Source organism: Myotis nattereri (assembly GCF_964212035.1).
Source record: "Myotis nattereri genome assembly, chromosome: 19".
NCBI classification, from domain to species: domain Eukaryota; kingdom Metazoa; phylum Chordata; class Mammalia; order Chiroptera; family Vespertilionidae; genus Myotis; species Myotis nattereri.
The window spans coordinates 11103947-11122842 of NC_138095.1; the positions used below are offsets into that span (position 1 = coordinate 11103947).

General features: G+C 39.2%; 1 protein-coding gene across 3 annotated transcripts in view; it reads right to left on the reverse strand.

Annotated features, from left to right (window-relative positions):
• Positions 1 to 412: 412 nt before the first annotated feature.
• IFT81 (intraflagellar transport 81) overlaps positions 413 to 18896 on the reverse strand; it is a 133399-nt gene continuing 114915 nt past the window's right edge. For 2 of the 3 annotated variants that reach the window (XM_081113395.1, XM_081113396.1), the window contains 4 exons: positions 18011 to 18082; positions 17841 to 17926; positions 8731 to 8776; positions 413 to 5830 (listed from right to left, as the gene is read on the reverse strand). In XM_081113395.1, the coding sequence (XP_080969521.1) occupies positions 5648 to 5830; positions 8731 to 8776; positions 17841 to 17926; positions 18011 to 18082 (387 nt within the window). In that variant the 3' untranslated portion in view covers positions 413 to 5647. The remainder of the gene's footprint in view (positions 5831 to 8730; positions 8777 to 17840; positions 17927 to 18010; positions 18083 to 18896) is intronic. The other variant, XM_081113397.1, reaches the window with a different exon arrangement.

An 18896-nucleotide genomic window follows, 5' to 3' on the forward strand; every position in this document is an offset into this window, starting at 1 on the left:
AGAGAATCATTGACTGGCTGCCTCCTGCATGCCCCCAACTGGGGATCGAGACTGCAACCTGGGTATGTGCCCTTGACCGGAACTGAACCAGGGACCCTTCAGTCCCCAGGCCGATGCTCTATCCACTGAGCCAAACCGGCTAGGGCTACCTTTGGCATTTTCATAGGGGCAGGCAAGAAATGTCTACAAAACTGTTCAATGGATTCTAGTTTTGACCAAATTAAATTAACTTTGTGGCTTTGCTTAATATTTTATTATATTTCAATCTTTGTTTTATTGCAGCATTGTCATAATGGAAAAACTAGACTCAATCTAAATGCCTAGCAACAGGAGGCATATATGATTTAAAAACTTTCACAGAGAAAGATTTATTTATTTATTTTTAAATATATTTTATTGATTTATTATAGAGAGGAAGGGAGAGAGATAGAGAGTCAGAAACATCGATGAGAGAGAAACATTGATCAGCTGCCTCCTGCACACCTCCCCCTGGGGATGTGCCCGCAACCAAGGTACATGCCCCTGACCAGAACCGAACCCGGGACCCCTCAGTCCGCAGGCCGATGCTCTATCCATTGAGTCAAACCAGTTATGGCATCACAGAGAAAGATTTAAATGATGACCAATAGAGCTTCCATTTGCTCTGTGTCTAACACTATTATTCACCCCTCTTATGCATTTACTTGACATTCATTTTCAGTATGATTCCCTCATCTAGTTGGTTGCGTTTATTTTTAATCAGTTAGTATAGTTTGTTCTTTAGGTATAGTGAGTGGACACATTAAAAGAAAAAAATAATTATAAGAAGCATGAAAAATAATTTCACACATATTCTAGTTCATAAATAGACATTGACCTGTCTGCATAGATGCAACCAGATGCACATGGGTCACGCTGCAGTACAGCTTAGCAGTTGGGAGTACAGGTCTTAGACCTCCCGTTCTGCTGCAGATGTCAGCTGTGTAACACTGTGGACGTCTCTCTGTGCGTCAGTCTACTCATTATAGAATGAAGGTAATAGTACATACCTCGTAGACTGAGTGCGAGAGTCACAGCAGTCTTTATACGTAAAGCACTCAGGACACTATTTGGCGCATTCTAAGTGCACAACAATGGGTTGGCTGCTACCATCATCATCATCACGATTGTGATTAGGATTATCATGATTACAGAGCTACTGGAAGTCAAATTTGTTCGATCTCGGTTTGTCTAACTGCTTTCTGAAATTTTTTTTTCTTCCTCTACGAGTGTGCTGCACTTTCAGGACCAAGAAACGAATCGGACTGGGCTCTTTAACAATGGAACAGGGTCCCTCGTGAGGAGTGAGCCGCACTGCGGTCACTACCGAGGCGGGAAGAGATCTGCTACAAGCCTTGCAGTGCTGATCCCTGCACCGGGGAGAGGTTGAAAGAGGCCCTTCGAAGTCCCCAATCTAATAGATGATTACGTGAATCATCCAGGGGTTCCTTTCAAGCTCTGGATCCTGTGACTGTTTACCAGGTTTCACGTGCAGTGTTAGCAAGCGGCCAGGCCAGGAACCTGCAGTTACACTCTGAACTGGGTGGGAACTAATGCTTTCACTGAAAAACAGGAATCTTTCATTTCCTCCTGTGTTCTGAAGAGTGAATTTCCACAGAAGTAAACCAAGTTTGGTGACTCAAGTCTCTGAGCAATTCGAGAGAGGAAATTGCGAAATTGTTGAGAAAGTACTCACAATTTGCCAAAAGGGGGAGCACGGGAGCAGAAAGCATAGGTGTCCAAGTCTTTTTAAAAAATACTTGTTTGGATTCTGTGTTTCAGTTTTTTATTTCTTTTGCAAGGATGGGATGAAACTAAACGACAGACATGGCCAACTTTCTCTTCGTAAAATTGTCTTAAGACAGGAGAGACAAATATTGAAAACATACCGTTAACTTTGAATGACCTTCTCTATCCTCCTCAGGTAAAAACACTCACCTCATGCCCGGCTGCCACACTGCCCACAGCTCTCACTACACTGCTCTCATTAAAAGCGAAAGGAGAAGGAGAAACAGTTACATATTCAACAAAAATGTAACTTTATTTCTCTCCTGGCTGCCACGGATTGTTTAAAAACAAGACTCCTTGCATATATAATCTAGAGCTCACCTTGGCTACAACAATGGAGAAGTTATTGATATAACTGAGTTGAATAAAAGTTACCCACTCCCTAAGGCTAAACACTCCTTCCTGCCAAGCAAGAGGAATGATGTAAGCGCCTAGAACCCTTTGTAGAAACAAGTCTTTGATTCACACTCATTAGTCACTAACGTTGGGTGAATAAAATGCTTGTCTTATTGGGGTTTCTATAAAACACACATCTCCATACGAACTCATTTTCCAATACATCCTTGATCTTTGTAAAGGCAGCTTTGGCAAGCTACCCATTTTGCATAGTTTCAAGTTCAGAAGAAATTGGCAAATTTATACATTTTTAGTTTGAGCAACATATTCAGTCTCTTATTTTACTCCAATTGCCCTTTTATCATGTTAGCTTAATAAGGTAAGAAACAAACATACTTGGAAAATGCAGAATGGAAAATTTTCTAGAAGTTTTATATATGTTATATAAATGAATTAGGTAGAATAATACATTTAGATTTATTTGACAGGTTACTGAAATGACTTCTTTTATTATTGCTGCCCGCTGAATTAAAGCAAAATGATAGAAAGTATTAATCTAAAGAAGAAAGTTAAGGGCTCTGCAATTTCCTGAGATCTGGTTGGACTTCCATCTGCCTTTTTTTTTTTTTAATATTTTATTGATTTTTTTTTTTTTACAGAGAGGAAGGGATAGGGATAGAGAGTTAGAAACATGATGAGAGAGCAACATCGATCAGCTGCCTCCTGCACACCCCCTATTGGGGATGTGCCCGCAACCAAGGTACATGCCCTTGACTGGAATCGAACCTGGGACCTTTCAGTCAGCAGGCCGACGCTCTATCCACTGAGCCAAACCGGTCAGGGCATGCCTTTTTTTTTTTTTTAAAGTATAATTTTTATTGATTTCAGAAAGGAAGAGAGAGAGAGAGAGAGAGAGAGAGAGAGAGAGAGAGAGAGAGAGAGAGAAACATTAATGAAGAGAGAGAATCATTGATTGGCTGCTTCCTGCATGCCCCACACTGGGGATCGAGCTAGCAACCCAGGCATGTGCTCTGACTGGGAATCAAACTGTGACCTTCTGGTTCATAGGTTGATGCTGGCTGGGCTCCACTGGTCTTTAGACAGTGTGCTAAGACCCTGCTGGTATATTCTCTGGACTTGGAAAATCCATGATCTTGGATTTGGTTGGTAACAGATTTAGAACAGACAAGATACTATCCTATTATAAAATTCTTCTTAAAGGACAATCTTTAAAATTGGATCATTTCCTGAACCGATGCAGAAAGCAAGATAAGCAATGGCCTTTGGAATTTACAGTTTATATGGTGAGTCCCATGCAATGGTTGGCAACACTAAGTCCCAGGACAAGGAAATGTGAACATAGAAGCAGGTTTTGCAGGCTACATTTTTCTCCTTTATTTGGGCCATCATGTAGAAGACAGATTATTTTCCAAAACTATTAAGTACTTTCATCAACTAGCCAGCTAGAGCATCCGTCCTGAAGGAAAAATGTAATAGGCTCTTCTTCTGTTAGTGCCAGCTGTCCAAAACAGTTAGAGTTAGTCAACGCTGTTTAATGTTACAATCAAATCTGGACATGAGTGGGAAAGTCACTGTACCAAAGCCATTAAGCTGCATTACTAAATGTCCAATGTTACATAAAAACTATAAATAACTTTGTACTGTTAGGGCTTTTTTTTCCAATTTGCTTTTCTTGAAGCAATAACGATGTTCTGCTTCAGTTAAAGTAATTTTGAGGCTGCCTTAGTGTTTAATCCAGATACTCTTTCGGTGTGGAATAAAATGGCAAGCAATAATCAAGTCAGAATTAAAAGCATTCCTTGGAGTATCTGTTGTTAACAATGTTAAAAATGAAGAGAAGAGCACCAAAAGATAGTAAAGGCTAAAAAATTAAACACAAGGCTTAATCATTTTATAAGTGGACTTTCCTTTGGGAAATAAAATGCCGTTTCTGTAAAGGGTATCTAGTCTTTTTTCTAATATATGCAAAGGAATTCATGCTCTCGTTCAAGGAACATCAATCACTTACTACTTAACAATAACAAGCCAGCAGCTAACACTGAACAAACATGTCTACCTCAATGTTCAAAACCTGACCAGTGAATTAAGAAGGGTTTGTTTCCACACACTAAAGCCCAGCCTTGACTCTCGTAGAGTGTGGCTGATCTAACAGCTGAGCTAAAGGCACAAAGGAGGGGGCTGGTGGTTGATATCTGCCCAACTAGGAAGCTCCAGTAAGCTGAAGACTGGATCAAACCACTTAGTAACATAGAAATGCTTTGTTTCTTAAAACTTGTTAGAAGTTTCCTTCTACACTTACCTGGTAAATGATTCTTGGGATAGCTTCTATAATTACCAATAATCTCCATGCTAGTAAGTTTCTCTGATTACCAAGAAAGAAACTTTCAAACAAAAATTACAAGTAGGACACATTTGGGAACAAAGATGCAAAGCTATAATCAATGGGTGTATATTCTGAGCAGGAGTAGAAACAATTTTTTTCTTCATTAATCCCTCCTCCCCACACTCCTTAAGATAGCTAAAAAGAACTAATTAACCTACGATGGACATGCTAACAATTTCATATTTGAGTGTCCAAACCTAAAGGAAAAACATTTTGAAATGTATCTGAAAGTTGAAATAAAACAAATGGTGGCATATAAATTTAATATCTTTCTTTAAGCAAAAATCAAAGGAATCTTCAAATACCTTGTCTAGATGAAGCAGAGACTAGAAGCACTTTGAAGTCTTGAATTTCACTTGGAATCCTGTGCTAACTTTTTAGCACATGATAACATCTGTATTCTGTGACATTTTTTATATTTAAAATAACAGTTCCCAAGACCTAAGTACTATTTTAGATTTTTGATGAAAATAAGTGATAATACTTAAACTTAATACATACTATAACTGTTACTTAAAAAATAAATTTTGACACAACTATATTAATTTTTAAATAAATAGCCATGATATGTACACCAAGTTTTATTGCCTTTAAAGTAATACGAATGTTATTCAAAATATTAAATTTTCTTGAATTTGACAGAAGGAAAAGAAACTGAAGTGAAACTGTAGGAATTGCTGAACTTCAGATAAATGTTTCTTCAAAACAAGAGATATTAGTTCCTAAAAGATTCTTCTAAAGTTAAAAAAAGATTAAGAAAAACATTAAGCCATTGGGTTACTACATTTAAAAAAAACTACATGTTTCTTAATGGACATATGTTTACATTTACATATAGTAAATTTCATCTCCCATCTCATAAAACTCAGAAGACTCCCCTGATGTCTAAACTAAGCAAAAATAAAAGCCTTTTTTTCATATTAAAAACTTTAAAACCTAAATCTGTTGTTGTCTTAACATTATTTTCCAAAAAAGCTTAATAGGGAATGGCTAATCCGAAAGCAAAATGTTGCACAAACCACTTTCAAGAAAAGAAATACACCACAAGAGTATGCTTATAGAAGTCGTGTCAGCTAAAACCCCGAGTGGCGACACATGAATTCAGAGTATCAGCCGGTCCTCTCCTCCCTCCTGAATTACCTGACCGATGGAAGTTTGGTTTTGTTGTTTCAGAAAGCACTGTTTCTTACATTCCATCAATTGTTCAAAATCACGCCACATTTTCACTTGTTTCATATTTGGACCGTGACTTTCTCGTACAGCTTTTTGTTTCTCCCGAAGTTTCTATTGTAAAAAAAAAAATAAATCAAGAATAATTAAGTCTCAGTTACAGGGATTTACTTCTATTGCCATAATCAGAAGAATATGCTATGCCTTATACAATCTATAATAATAAAAGCATATTATGCTAACTAGACCAGACGTCCTTCCAGACAACCTTCTGGATGAAGCCAGGGCTGGAGGGAAGCCTGGGTCCCGGGTGCCAGAGGGAAGCTGGTGCCAACAGTTGGGAGAAGAAAGGCCTACTCTTGCACGAATTTCGTGCATTGGGCCTCTACTTCACGAATAATAGTCAACTGAATCAAGTTCTTCTATGAAATATGAAAACTAAGGTTATACAAGTTAAATAAAGTTACCATTGACATATGACAACCTGCAGTTAAAGAAACCAACACAAAAACATAAAAGAAAGGGGAGGGGGAATAAAGGGAGTCAGAAAACTGGAACTGAAAGAACGACGCAGATTTGGGAATTGGAAGACTTGAGTTTCAGCCTTGGTTTTGCCATAAGCTCTAAGTAAGGCACTGAATGCCTATAAACTCCTGTTTTCTAAATGGTCAGTTAAGGCCAATAAGAGGGGATACTTATGAAAGTACTAGAGGCTCGGTGCACGAATTCATGCACGGGTGGGGTCCAGCCGGCCTGCTGGCCGGGGGGAGGAACCACGGGTGGTTGGCCAGCTGGCCCTGCCCCCTGGTCAAACTCCTGGTCAAGGGGACAATTTGCATATTAGCCTTTTATTATATAGGATTTACTTTATAAGGTTGTTTTTTCATATGACGTAATAGATATAAAAAATACATGATAAACTATCATGTGTTATGTTATTATTAAATAGTGTATTCTTTCCTGACTCAGTATATGCTCTATGTATGCATATATTTCTAAAGGAGAATGTTTAGTGATTTTTTTTTTAAACAAGTACACTATTAAATTGGCCCAAATCCTAATTAGAATTATCTTTGTTACTAATAACTGATATGGTTCCACCTACTAAAACTTCTACTCACTGACTCTAAAATTATACGGGAATAAGAACATTTTTCAGTAAATTTCAAAAATGTACTTCAGGTCTATATTGTGACCAATTGAGGAAGAATGACTGAAAGGAGGGGTAGCACAGAGTCAGAGACGAAGAGAGGCAAGAAAGGAAGGAAGGAGAGCAGAGGAAACAGAGCAGATGACAGCGCACATAAGGGAGCAGTGACAGAAATACACTCACACCGAGCATGGGACATCATTAAGAAAAACAGAAAAGCAAGCAAAGACACAAACAGACTACACAGAGGCATCCCCATCTTTCCCTCTTTAAGGATATAACTGAGCTACTGGTTGACCTAAGGACACCAATGAGAACACTGGTAGTTGATATTTGCCCAAATAAGAGGCTAAACTAAGCTGAGGACCAGATTCAAACCACTTACTAAAAACTGCCCTCTCAGCTATGGCTAATGAAAGCAAAGGTAATAGCAATCAGCAATAGGAAACAAAACAGAATTAAGAAAATATAATTTAAATATAGCCAGCAAATTTTTGACATAATACCTGGCATGCAAATACACCTATTTAAGTCTATGTTACAAAGAAAGTATCTTACAAAAAATATTTTTATCCTCATAAACTAAAACAAAGAGTCCAATCAAGAATTTTAAAAGTTCTGAGCATGATTTTAAGATTAAGTTGCTACTTAAACTGTAACTTTTCTTATATTATTGGAATAATTTCCTTGTCAAAATCCTAACAATCTATAAAAGTTATTTAAAGAACCAAAGACAGGATGTGGGTACTGTATCAGAAATATTAAGTTTAATTTGCCTCACACCCACATGTATTTGAAACCTTTAACTTATGAATGCAACTGACTTTCATATATAATTAATTAATTATTTTTTGGTTAATCCTCACCTGAGGATATTTTTTCCATTGATTTCTAGAGAGTGGAAGAGAGGGAGAGTGAGAGGGAGGGAGGAAAGAGGGAGGGAGAGGGAGAGGGAGCGGAAGGTAGGGAGGTAGGGAGAGGGAGGGAGGGAGGGAGAGAGAGAGAGAGAGAGAGAGAGAGAGAGAGAGAGAGAGAGAGAGACTGACTGAGAGAGAGACACATTGATTGGTTGCCTTCCACACATTCCTGACCGGGGATCGAACCCACAACCTGGGTATGTGCCCTGACCAGGAAATGAACTCACAGCCTTTCAGTCTACAGATGATGCTCTAAGCAACTGAGCCACAATAGCCAGGGCTGTGCCTTCACTTTTATAAAACTAAATTCCCAAGAAAGTATCTATGTCTTTAAAAAGGCTTAAGAAGGATCCTATTTCCCTTTGAAAACTGTACTAAAGCCCTGGCTGGTTTGGCTCAGTGGATGGAGCTTCGGCCTGCGGACTGAGGGGTCCCTGGTTCGAGTCCGGTCAAAGGCATGTGGCTCAGTTGTGGGTTGGGTCCTCGGCCTTGACCAGGGCTTGTGCGGGAGACGACCAAATTGATATGTGTCTATCACACTGATGTGTCGCTCCCCCTTCCTCCCACTCTCTCTAGAAATCAATGGAAGAATATCCTCCAGTGAGGATGAACAAAAGGAAACTGTACTAAATCTTTTAAAAATTAATGACAATGTCATAACCATGTATTGAAAACCTGAATTAGACATATTAAAAAAAAAAAATAGCCCAACTGTTTTGGCTCAGTGGATAGAGCATCGACGGACTGAAGGGTCCCGGTTCTATTCCGGTCAAGGGCATATACCCGGGTTACAGGCTCTGTCCCCAGTGTAGGGCATGCAAGAGGTAGCTGATGAATGATTCTCTCTTATCATTGATGTTTCTATCGCTCTCTCCCCCTTCCTCTCTGAAATCAATAAAAATATATTAAAAGTAAATAAGTAACTAAAATAAATAATAAATTCTTACCTTTCCAAGATTTTCTTGTTCAGCAATATTTTTGGTATACTGTTCCCTAGAGAATCAACATAATAATTTAACTTCAATTGATTTGAACATAAAACATTAACGTATCTACCTAAATATATTAAACAATGAAATTTAGAGTACTGGAGTCAGAAGAAAACCCATTATCAAATATTTTCTTTCCTCATCCTTAGTCAGTTTTTAGAAGTACACTAGACTAAACAGTAATTTAAGGGGAAAAAAGACAAAACATCGCAAAAAATTAAGAGAATTAAAATGTTAAGTACTATTTCTTGTTAATCTACCCTTAAAACAATGGCAAGCCATTTGCTTAAATTACTTTGTTTTTGAGGAGGTTTGCAAAAGGGAGAAAGGATATATATTAAAATAAACACTAGATAGCATCTAACCCTGAAATTCCAGTTCTAGGAAGTCATTCTACAGAAAAACTCTCATAAAATAAAGATAAAAACAAAAACCATTTACTTCACCATTGTTTATAACAGTGAATATCTGCAAACAAACTAAAGCTGATAGATGGGGAAATGTTTAAATAAATTATAGTACTCTGTTTAAAGGAATAATAGAGAGCTATAAAAAAGAATGAGGTAGCTCTATAAATACCGAAGTGGAAAGAATTCTAGATAAACTATGAAGAGAAAAACTGTATGTGTAGTTTAATTTTATTTTTGTATACACATAAAAAAATTTCCCATGCACTTGCTAGCATGCCCGCACACGCACGCGCGCGCGCACACACACACACACACACACACACACATTAGCAAATGCATGGGAAAAGAATATGGAATAATGTACATCAAAATATTAACATTAGACATTTCTGAGGCATGGCAATGTGGACAACATTCCAATTTTGTGTACTATATTTCATAATGGTTACTTTTTGTATTTCTTTTGTAATCTAACAAAAACTGCAACATTTTAATGTAAAAATACAAATAACTTTGTATTACATTTTTAAAAATATATATTTTATTGATTTTCTTTTACAGAGAGGAAGGGAGAGGGATAGAGAGTTAGAAACATCGATGGGAGAGAAACATCGATCAGCTGCCTCCTGCACACCCCCTATTGGGGATGTGCCCGCAACCAAGGTACATGCCCTTGACTGGAATCGAACCTGGGACCCTTCAGTCCAAAGGCCGACGCTCTATCCACTGAGCGAAACTGGTCAGGGCTGTACTACATTTTTTAGCAAAAGTATAATTATATCTTAATACTACATAAGACAAAAAGTGAGATTTAAACTCTTAAGGACAAAGATTAAAGGATGAAGAGAGACTTTAGACGTCAAATTTGGATGGAAAAAATACTAGGTTTCTGTGTAAACTACACTATAGTAGGTATTTACAAAGAAATTAGACAACACAAAACTGAGAATCTAAGAAATCACAGATCACAAGAGAAACCCTAGCAGTCTAAGTGAAGGAAGATTTGCATTTCTGCAAAAAGGGAGGTGAATGTGATTAGAATAGAAACAATGTCAGTCAAAAGTACCCCATGTGCTTATAGAGCTGAAGTGAAGGTAGAATTTGTGCACAGAAGTGAGGGGATAAACACAATCTTGATGGACCTTCATTTTGCTCTTAGAATTTATGAGACACTACGTCAAACTGTTTGCCTTTCCAGCTCTCCAGTGAAAAAATAGCCAGGAAGATGTAAATGACATACTAGCTTAAGAAGAATACATGGTTATAGTCCAAATTGCTTTAAGTATTTCATTTATTACCCTAGGCCTGAGAAATGTCCACATTGTTTTAGAATTTCTATTGATATTTTATCAAGAAATCAACAGGCTCGCCCTCACTGATTTGGCTCAGTGGATAGAGCATTGACCTGTGTGGACTGGGGTCCCAGGTTTGATTCCGGTCAAGGGCACATGCCCAGGTTGCGGGCTCGATCCCCATTGGGGAGTGTGCAAGAGGCAGCCGATCAATGATTTTCTCTCATAATTGATGTTTCTATCTCTCTCTCCCTCTTCCTTCCTCTCTGAAATATATAGATATATATTTTTTTTAAAGAAAAGAAATCAACAGGCTCATACTCTTTTCCCATGACATTAATCCATAATTTTAATTTATTTGAGAGATAATTATGCAGCACCTGTTATGTACCAAGCATGCCCTGGGGTTTCAAGAAGCAAACAGGCCAGGTAGGTGTGGCTCAGTGGTTGAGTATCTGTGGGGAATCATAGGACTTGGTTGGAAAGTCTGTAAGGAGGAGTCTCCAAGAGGTCAGGGGGCCTCTTGGTGGACCTTGCCAAAGGTGGCAGCCCCTGCCTTGACTTTTCCAAAGAAGTCTGAGCCCCCAGGTGTTTTATTGGAATCTTTATGTTTAGTCTTTAGAAGTCCTTGCTTAAAGGACACTACAGATGCATGTGTCTTCTCAAGGATGCTTACCCTACTGATAGTGTCTGATAGTTAGTTTTAGATCAAGCTATTGTTACAATAAAGGCCTAAGGAGGCAGGCGAATGGGGCTGTTTGGTTTCTCAAGCCAAGCAGTCCCTTAGCCCTCTGTTTTATAGAAACATGTGTCCGAGTAATCATTCACCCATCACTCACAGTCTGCTGGTCAGCCCCAGCAAGTGTCGACCTATGGACCAGGAGGTCAGGATTCGATTCCTGGTCAGGGCACATACCCAGGTTGCAGGCTCAATCCCCAGTAGGGGGCATGCAGGAGGCAGCTGATCGATGGGTTTTTATCATCAATGTTTCTATCTCTCTCCCTCTCCCTTCTTCTTTCTCTAAAAAAAATCAATAAAAACATATTTAAAAAAAAGAAGCAAATAGGACAGATAGTGGTCCTTATGCTGCAAGAACTCATACTATGCTATTTCCAAGCACTGCTGCACACACATTCAACTTGATCTTCTGTGGTATACATTGTTTACCTTATCTTACATAATGAGGAAGTGATGTGCTCAAGGTAACAAAACTAGGGACTGGGGAAATCAGGTTAGAAACCAATTTTATAGTCCCTCTCTAGTACTTTGAAATAAACCATGTTATCTCTTTAAATAAATTCAAATTCGCAATCTTTCAAAACCAAAAAGTACCACAAAAGTAGAAAATGAAATAATAAAAATATTTTGTCTATAATAGTAATAATATTTTAAACATGTATCAGTGAGTTTAAGAGTATAGTAACTCTATTAAATTAATAATATTCTTATAATGTATGACTCTAGTCAGGGCCTAATATTTTTCTATAGGGAAACTAAGGAATGATAAAGGTTATAATAATTTTTAAAATGATGATGAGGAGGAAAAAACCAAGACGGCAGCATAGGTAAACACCTGAAATTGCTGCCTCGCACAACCACTTCAAAAATACAACTAAAAGCAAAGGACCTAAATAGACACCTTTCAAAAGAGGACATTCAGAAAGCCAAGAGACATATGAAAACATGCTCAAAGTCACTAATCATCCGAGAGATGCAAATCAAAACAACAATGAGGTACCATCTCACACCTGTCAGACTGGCTATCATCAACAAATCAACAAACGACAAGTGCTGGAGAGGATGTGGAGAAAAAGGAACACTTGTGCACTGCTGGTGGGAATGCAGACTGGTGCAGCCACTATGGAAGACAGTATGGAGTTTCCTTAAAAAACTGAAAATGGAACTCCCATTTGACCCTGTGATCCCACTTCTAGGAATATATCCCAAGAAACCAGAAACACCAATCAGAAAAGATATATGCACCCCTATGTTCATAGCAGCACAATTCACCATAGCTAAGATCTGGAAACAGCCTAAGTGTCCATCAGTAGATGAATGGATTAGAAAACTGTGGTACATCTACACGATGGAATACTATGCTGCTCTAAAAAGGAAGGAACTCTTACCATTTGCAACGTCATGGATGGAACTGGAGAGCATTATGCTAAGTGAAATAAGCCAGTCAATGAAGGAAACATACCACATGATCTCACTCATTCATGGATAATAGAGACCATTATAAACTTTTGAACAATAATAGATACAGAGGCAGAGCTGCCTCAAACAGATTGTCAAACTGCAGCGGGAAGGCCGGGGAGGGTTGGGGGGCAGGAGGTAGGGGGGTAAGAGATCAACTAAAGGACTTGTATGCATGCATATAAGCATAACCAATGGACATAAGACACTGGGGGATAGGGGAGGCTGGGGGACTGTCTAGGGCGGGGGGTTAAAATGGACACATATGTAATACCCTTTGTAATACTTTAAGCAATAAAAAAAAAAATACAACTAAAAGACAAAACGGACATCATCCAGAACCACAGGAAGGCTGGCTGAGTGGAATTTCTAGAACTAGAAGGAAAGAGAAAAGCACACTGAGACTCAGAGGAGGTGCCGAAGTAAAGTGCAGAGGTACACAGAGGCGGAAAGAGCTGGCAACTGAGGACGTGGTTGTCTTTTTCAATCGGGAGGGAGACACAAGCTCCCAACTGCTCTGAACTCCAGTTCCGGGCAAGACTCTGGGGACCCAGACTCATACGGGGAGAAACTGGACTGTCTGGCATTGGGCGGAACTTGAGGGCGGCTTTCTCTCAGAGGTGCTTGCAGAGATTACCATGGGACACTGAAACCCGGGGCCTCCTAGGGCAGGGCTGAGGATCAGCCATAGCTGTTTGCTCCACCCTGTTGATTCCCTGAGACCCCGCCCCATCCAAGCTGTGCACAGAGGCTTTTGCATATCAATGGCCTGACCCTTTGCAATCTAAAATTACCTTAACAAACTGCAGCTGGGTCAGAGAGACCCAGAACATCCAAAAGAAGGCCCAAAGCCCCTCAGCAGCTTGCATTGCTTCACAGCTGGGCCTCATCTGGGCACCTCCAAACCCCAAACAAAGAAGAGGAATCTGCAGATCTCTCCGTAGCTCTTGCTGGGTAGCCTCAGGCAGAGGCTAAATTAGCACCTCCTTAGAGATCCAAGAGCCAGTGTACCCAGTGGTCAGAGTGGGACCATCCAGATTACAACTCCTCAGATCCATAAGGGACACACTCAGGGGGCAGACTCAATGAGCACCAAAGCTCCACTGAAGCAAGTCTTGCCCCATAAGGGTGTCTCCAGCACAGAAGTTCTCCCACCATAGACACAGCTGATTCTCACAGCCAATTGGCCTGGAGGTCAATTCCTCCCAGTGATACCTACAACAATCAAGGCTTAACTACAACAAGACTGTGCACAAAGCTCACAAAGGGGTACGCCAAGAGTGTCCACCTCAGGTAATTGGGGAGGCTGAGCCACTGGGCCCTATAGGACACCTAGCACAGAAAGCCACTCTATCAACACAAGGAAGCAGCCAAAATGCAGAGACAAAGAAACAGTTCACAAATGACAGAAGTAGAGGAAAGCAAACTACTGGTTATAGAGTTCAAAACCACAGTTATAAGGTTTTTCAAGAATTTTCTAGAAACCGCCGATAAATTTAGTAAGACCCTCGATAAATCTAGTGAGACCCTTGAGGTTATGAAAAAGGACCAACTAGAAATTAAGCATACAATGACTGAAATAAAGAATATTATACAGAGATCCAAAAGCAGACTAGAGGATTGCAAGAATCAAGTCAAAGATTTGAAATACGAAGAAGCAAAAAACACCCAACCAGAAAAGCAAAAAGAAAAAAGAATCCAAAAATATGAAGATAGTGTAAGAAGCCTCTGGGACAACTTCAAACGAAACAACATCCGAATTATGGGGGTGCCAGAAGAAGAGAGATAGCAAGATATTGAAAGTCTATTTGAAGAAATAATGACAGGAAACTTCCCCCACCTGGTGAAAGAAATAGACTTACAAGTCCAGGAAGCGCAGAGAACCCCAAACAAAAGGAATCCAAAGAGGACCACACCAAGACACATCATAATTAAAATGCCAAGAGCAAAAGACAAAGAGAGAATCTTAAAAGTAGCAAGAGAAAAACAGTTAGTTACCTACAAGGGAGTGCCCATAAGATTGTCAGCTGATTTCTCAATAGAAACTATGCAGGCCAGAAGGGAGTGGCAAGAAATATTCAAAGTGATGAATAGCAAGAACCTACAATCAAGATTACTTTACCCAGCAGAGCTATCATTCAGAATTGAAGGTCAGATAAAGAGCTTCACAGATAAGAAAAAGCTAAAGGAATTCATCACCACCACACCAGTATTATATGAAATGCTGAAAGGTATTCTTTAAGAAGAGGAAGAAGAAGAAAAAGGTAAAGATAAAAATTATGAACAACAAATACACATCTATCAACAAGTGAATCTAAAAATCAAGTGAACAGACAGAACCTGGCTGAAGAACCTAGCTAGAGAACATGGCAAGAGAACCTGGCTGGAGATCCTGGATAGAACCAGGTGAGAGAACCCAACCATGCTGGTCAACTGAACGCTGCCTCCGTGTAATTCCTTCTTCGCCGACTCCGTCCACACCTTTGGGAAGCCCTGGACCTGTTAGGGTTCCCAACAACATTTACTGGGTTCCTACCCTTTATTCAATAGTCATCAAAGATTTGTTGTGTGCCTACTGTGTGGCAGGCCCTTTTGTGGGCTCAGGGATGATACCAGAGAACAGAAGGGAAGGGGAAGGGAGGGGAGGGGAGGGGAGGGGAGGGAAGGAAAGGAAAGGAGAGGAAAGGAAAGGAAAGAAAAGGAAAGAAAATTTCTGCCTTTATGAAGCTTATATTTCCCTAGATGTTGAAATTAAAACAATAAACAACTCAGACATGGGAAAAAAAATCAAGTGAATAAATAATCTGGTGAATAGAATAAACTGGGGGATATAATAGAATCAGGGGCATAGAAAGGGAGTGGACTGACAATTCTCAGGGGGAAAAGGATGTGGGGGGTGTGGGAAGAGACTGGACAAAAATCGTACACCTATGGATGAGGACAGTTGTGGAGGGGTAAGGACAGAGGGTGGGGTGGGAACCGGGTGGAGGGGAGCTATGGGGGGAAAAAAGAGGAACAACTGGAATAATCTGAACAATAAACATTTAATTAAAAAAATGATGATGAGGAATATCTGGTTAGAAAACTGATCAGGAAACCAATAGTTCAGTAGCAATATTTCCTTCTGTATTACTTCTATTGGTAATTTTGAGAGAAATAGAACTTAATTTCTAACATTTTATTTTTCAAGAACAAAATTAAGTTCTCACATTTTTGAAATATTAGCATTGACCACATAGATTTATTTGAGCTAAGTTTATATTCAATGAAAGAATCTGAATAAGTACATTTAATGTGTTTAGTATGTCACAGTATTAGAAAAACATTCTATTTATAGGATATCTTCAGCCTGGCTTGAATTCCAGTGCACTATATATAAAAAAATTTAGACTCTACCAAGACGTTCCTGGTTTTAGAATCCTTCCTGTAACATTAGTGTACATGCCACTAGAAATCTCAACTGCAATCTAGAATAAATATGAATCCTACATTTTGAGTTCTTACTGGATGATAAAAACAAAACATCTGAAGTGTGCTAGGGGGAAAGAAAGTGTATCTTGTTCAATTACTGTATTCTATCCCAGCTAGCAATTCAACTCTAAATGTATTTGTAAGGCAGCATTTGATTTATTACAGTTTGCTGCAAGCTATGATGACCAAAAGAATCACCATATAAGGGCTAGTGGTATTGGCACCGCTTCCTTATTCTGAAGGCGGGCACACTGCAGTCACATAGTTTCTAGCTGAAATGCAGTCACTCACACTGTACAATTAGCAGGCAGATGACTAGAGTCCAAGCCACAGGGGACTTTAAAAACAGACAACCCTTAATGCTTACTAAAAAAAAAAAAAAAAACCCCAAAACTATCAAATTATATTATTCCTCACAAGGGAGAATTATTAATGGGGAATTATTAATGATTACAAGAGTTTCTGTCTATAGTGATAGAAGTTTTGGTAATATACAGTTGTGATGGTTGCACAACAATATGAATGTAATCAATGCACTGAATTGTACACCTAAAATGGTTACAATGGCAAATTTTATCGTATATATCTTTTGTGACAAAAAAAAGTAAGCAAGCAAGAAAGGAAATTATACATATTCCTATTTACTTAACAGGGCTAGACTATACAAAAGATGTTTAACAAGAAATAAACCTTAATAATATCTTAGTATCTACTTATTTAAGTACTCCAAATTTCATAACTTCATTTTACAGTCAAACCTCATTTCTCGAATGTCTCCCATCATGAATAATTCAGTTCTCAACCAAGTTGTTCACAGGAAAAAAATGTCTCAGTTGTGGACTAAAACTTCAGCTTTTGACCTGACAACCTTTTCATGCTATACCTCAGCATGACAAAAAGCTGAGGTATAGCACGAAGGCAATAAACATAGGATAGAATGCTTTTTATTTTATTTATTTATTTATTTATTTTTAAATATATTTTATTGATTTTTCACAGAGAGGAAGGGAAGGGATAGAGAGTTAGAAACATCGATCAGCTGCCTCCTGCACACTCCCCACTGGGTATGTGCCTGCAACCAAGGTACATGCCCCTGACCGGAATCGAACCTGGGACCCTTGAGTCTGCACGCTGACTTTCTATCCATTGAGCCAAACCAGTTAGGGCAGGATAGAATGCTTTTGTTGCTGGCAGAAATCCACAATTAGCACAATTTTAAAACATAAAGCGGCTGTCAAGAGTGCTAACGTTGCTAAGGGTGTGAAAGTGCTCACAAAACAACAATCACAGGAAATGAATAGGTAGAAAACCTGTTGTTACTTGGATCAAGGAAAAGCAGTTAGCAGGTGATAGACAGCATTTGGGAGACAGTGATACATGAAAAATTCTTTTAAGGCTAGTAGGGGTTGGTTTCATAAATTTAAGAAGAGAAGTGTTTATTTATAGATTAAATAGTGCATTAGACAGGTACTGTATAAAGGAAAAGTTAAAACAGGGAATAATTTGGGGGTCTGGAATGGATGAATTCAATTTACATTATTTCTAATGGGGGGAAATGATTTGGCTTTCAAACAAATCGTTTCTCGAACAGCCTTCCAGAACAAATTAAATTCAAGAACCGAGGTTCCACTATATTTATAAAACTTCTATAGATGAAACATTAAGTAACTCAATATAAAAAACAACAAAATTACTTGCCTAATTGCCTTTCTTTTTTCTTGTTGGTCAGAAGAGACATATGCCTTCATCTCATCAATAGCGCGATGAAGTTGTACTTCCAGGTTCTAAGTGGAAAGACTAAGTTTTAGGTTAAGTTCTTGATACAGAAAAATCTCAGGGAAGTCTGTGATTCCCTTTCTTTGTCTCACCTTAATCATACAATTTGTATAATGGTATTTACTTTCTTCTTGAAGACATTCTTCACGGAGTCCTCTGACTTCCTACAACAAACACATCATTTTAAATGGGCACCATAGAGAAAGCATAGTCGGATGCAGAGAGGATGACTGAATGCACAACAAAAGAAATGCCATCAGTCATTTCCTCTTCTGCAACTATAACTCTGTTTACTGTAACAGACAAGGCTGCAATCTTTTCTAGAGATGACTCATAGGACCCTAACATTGCACATTCAGTTATTCATTACATACCTACTGTGTGCCCAGCTCTGTGTCAGATGCTGGGACACAGCAGTGAACAGACAAATAAGTCCCTACTCTCATTGAAGAAGAGGAAACAGACATAACAAGGAGATACATAATGAAGGTCATTTTTGATGGGGATGAATACAATGAAGAAAACTCAGCAGAATGTGACAGGGTGACTGAGCAGGCAAAATTAGATAGGGTGATCAGGGGAGATCTCTAGGAGGAGGTGATATTTAGGTGAGACTGGGATGATGAAAAAGAGATCAAAGCAGAGAGATGGGGGTGGAGGGATCCAGAGAGAGAAGAGTGCACGCAGAAGCCGGGCGTGAAAACAAGGTTGGCCTGTTTGCAGAACAAGTAGACTGCCGGTGTGGCTGGATCCCCTCGGAGGAGGAGCAGAGCACAAGGATGTGGAATTCCCGAGGCAGGTGGGGCCTGGGAGACCTAAGTTTGAAAGTTGGGTTTTAAGTGCAACAGGAAGACATTGGAGGGTGGCCTAAGTTTTACTCTGGTCTCTTTGGCTGCTCTCTGGAGAACAAACCATAGGAAGGCAGGAGTGGAAGTGGGAGAGCAGGCGCTGGGTTACTGGGGCATCTAGGAAGACAGG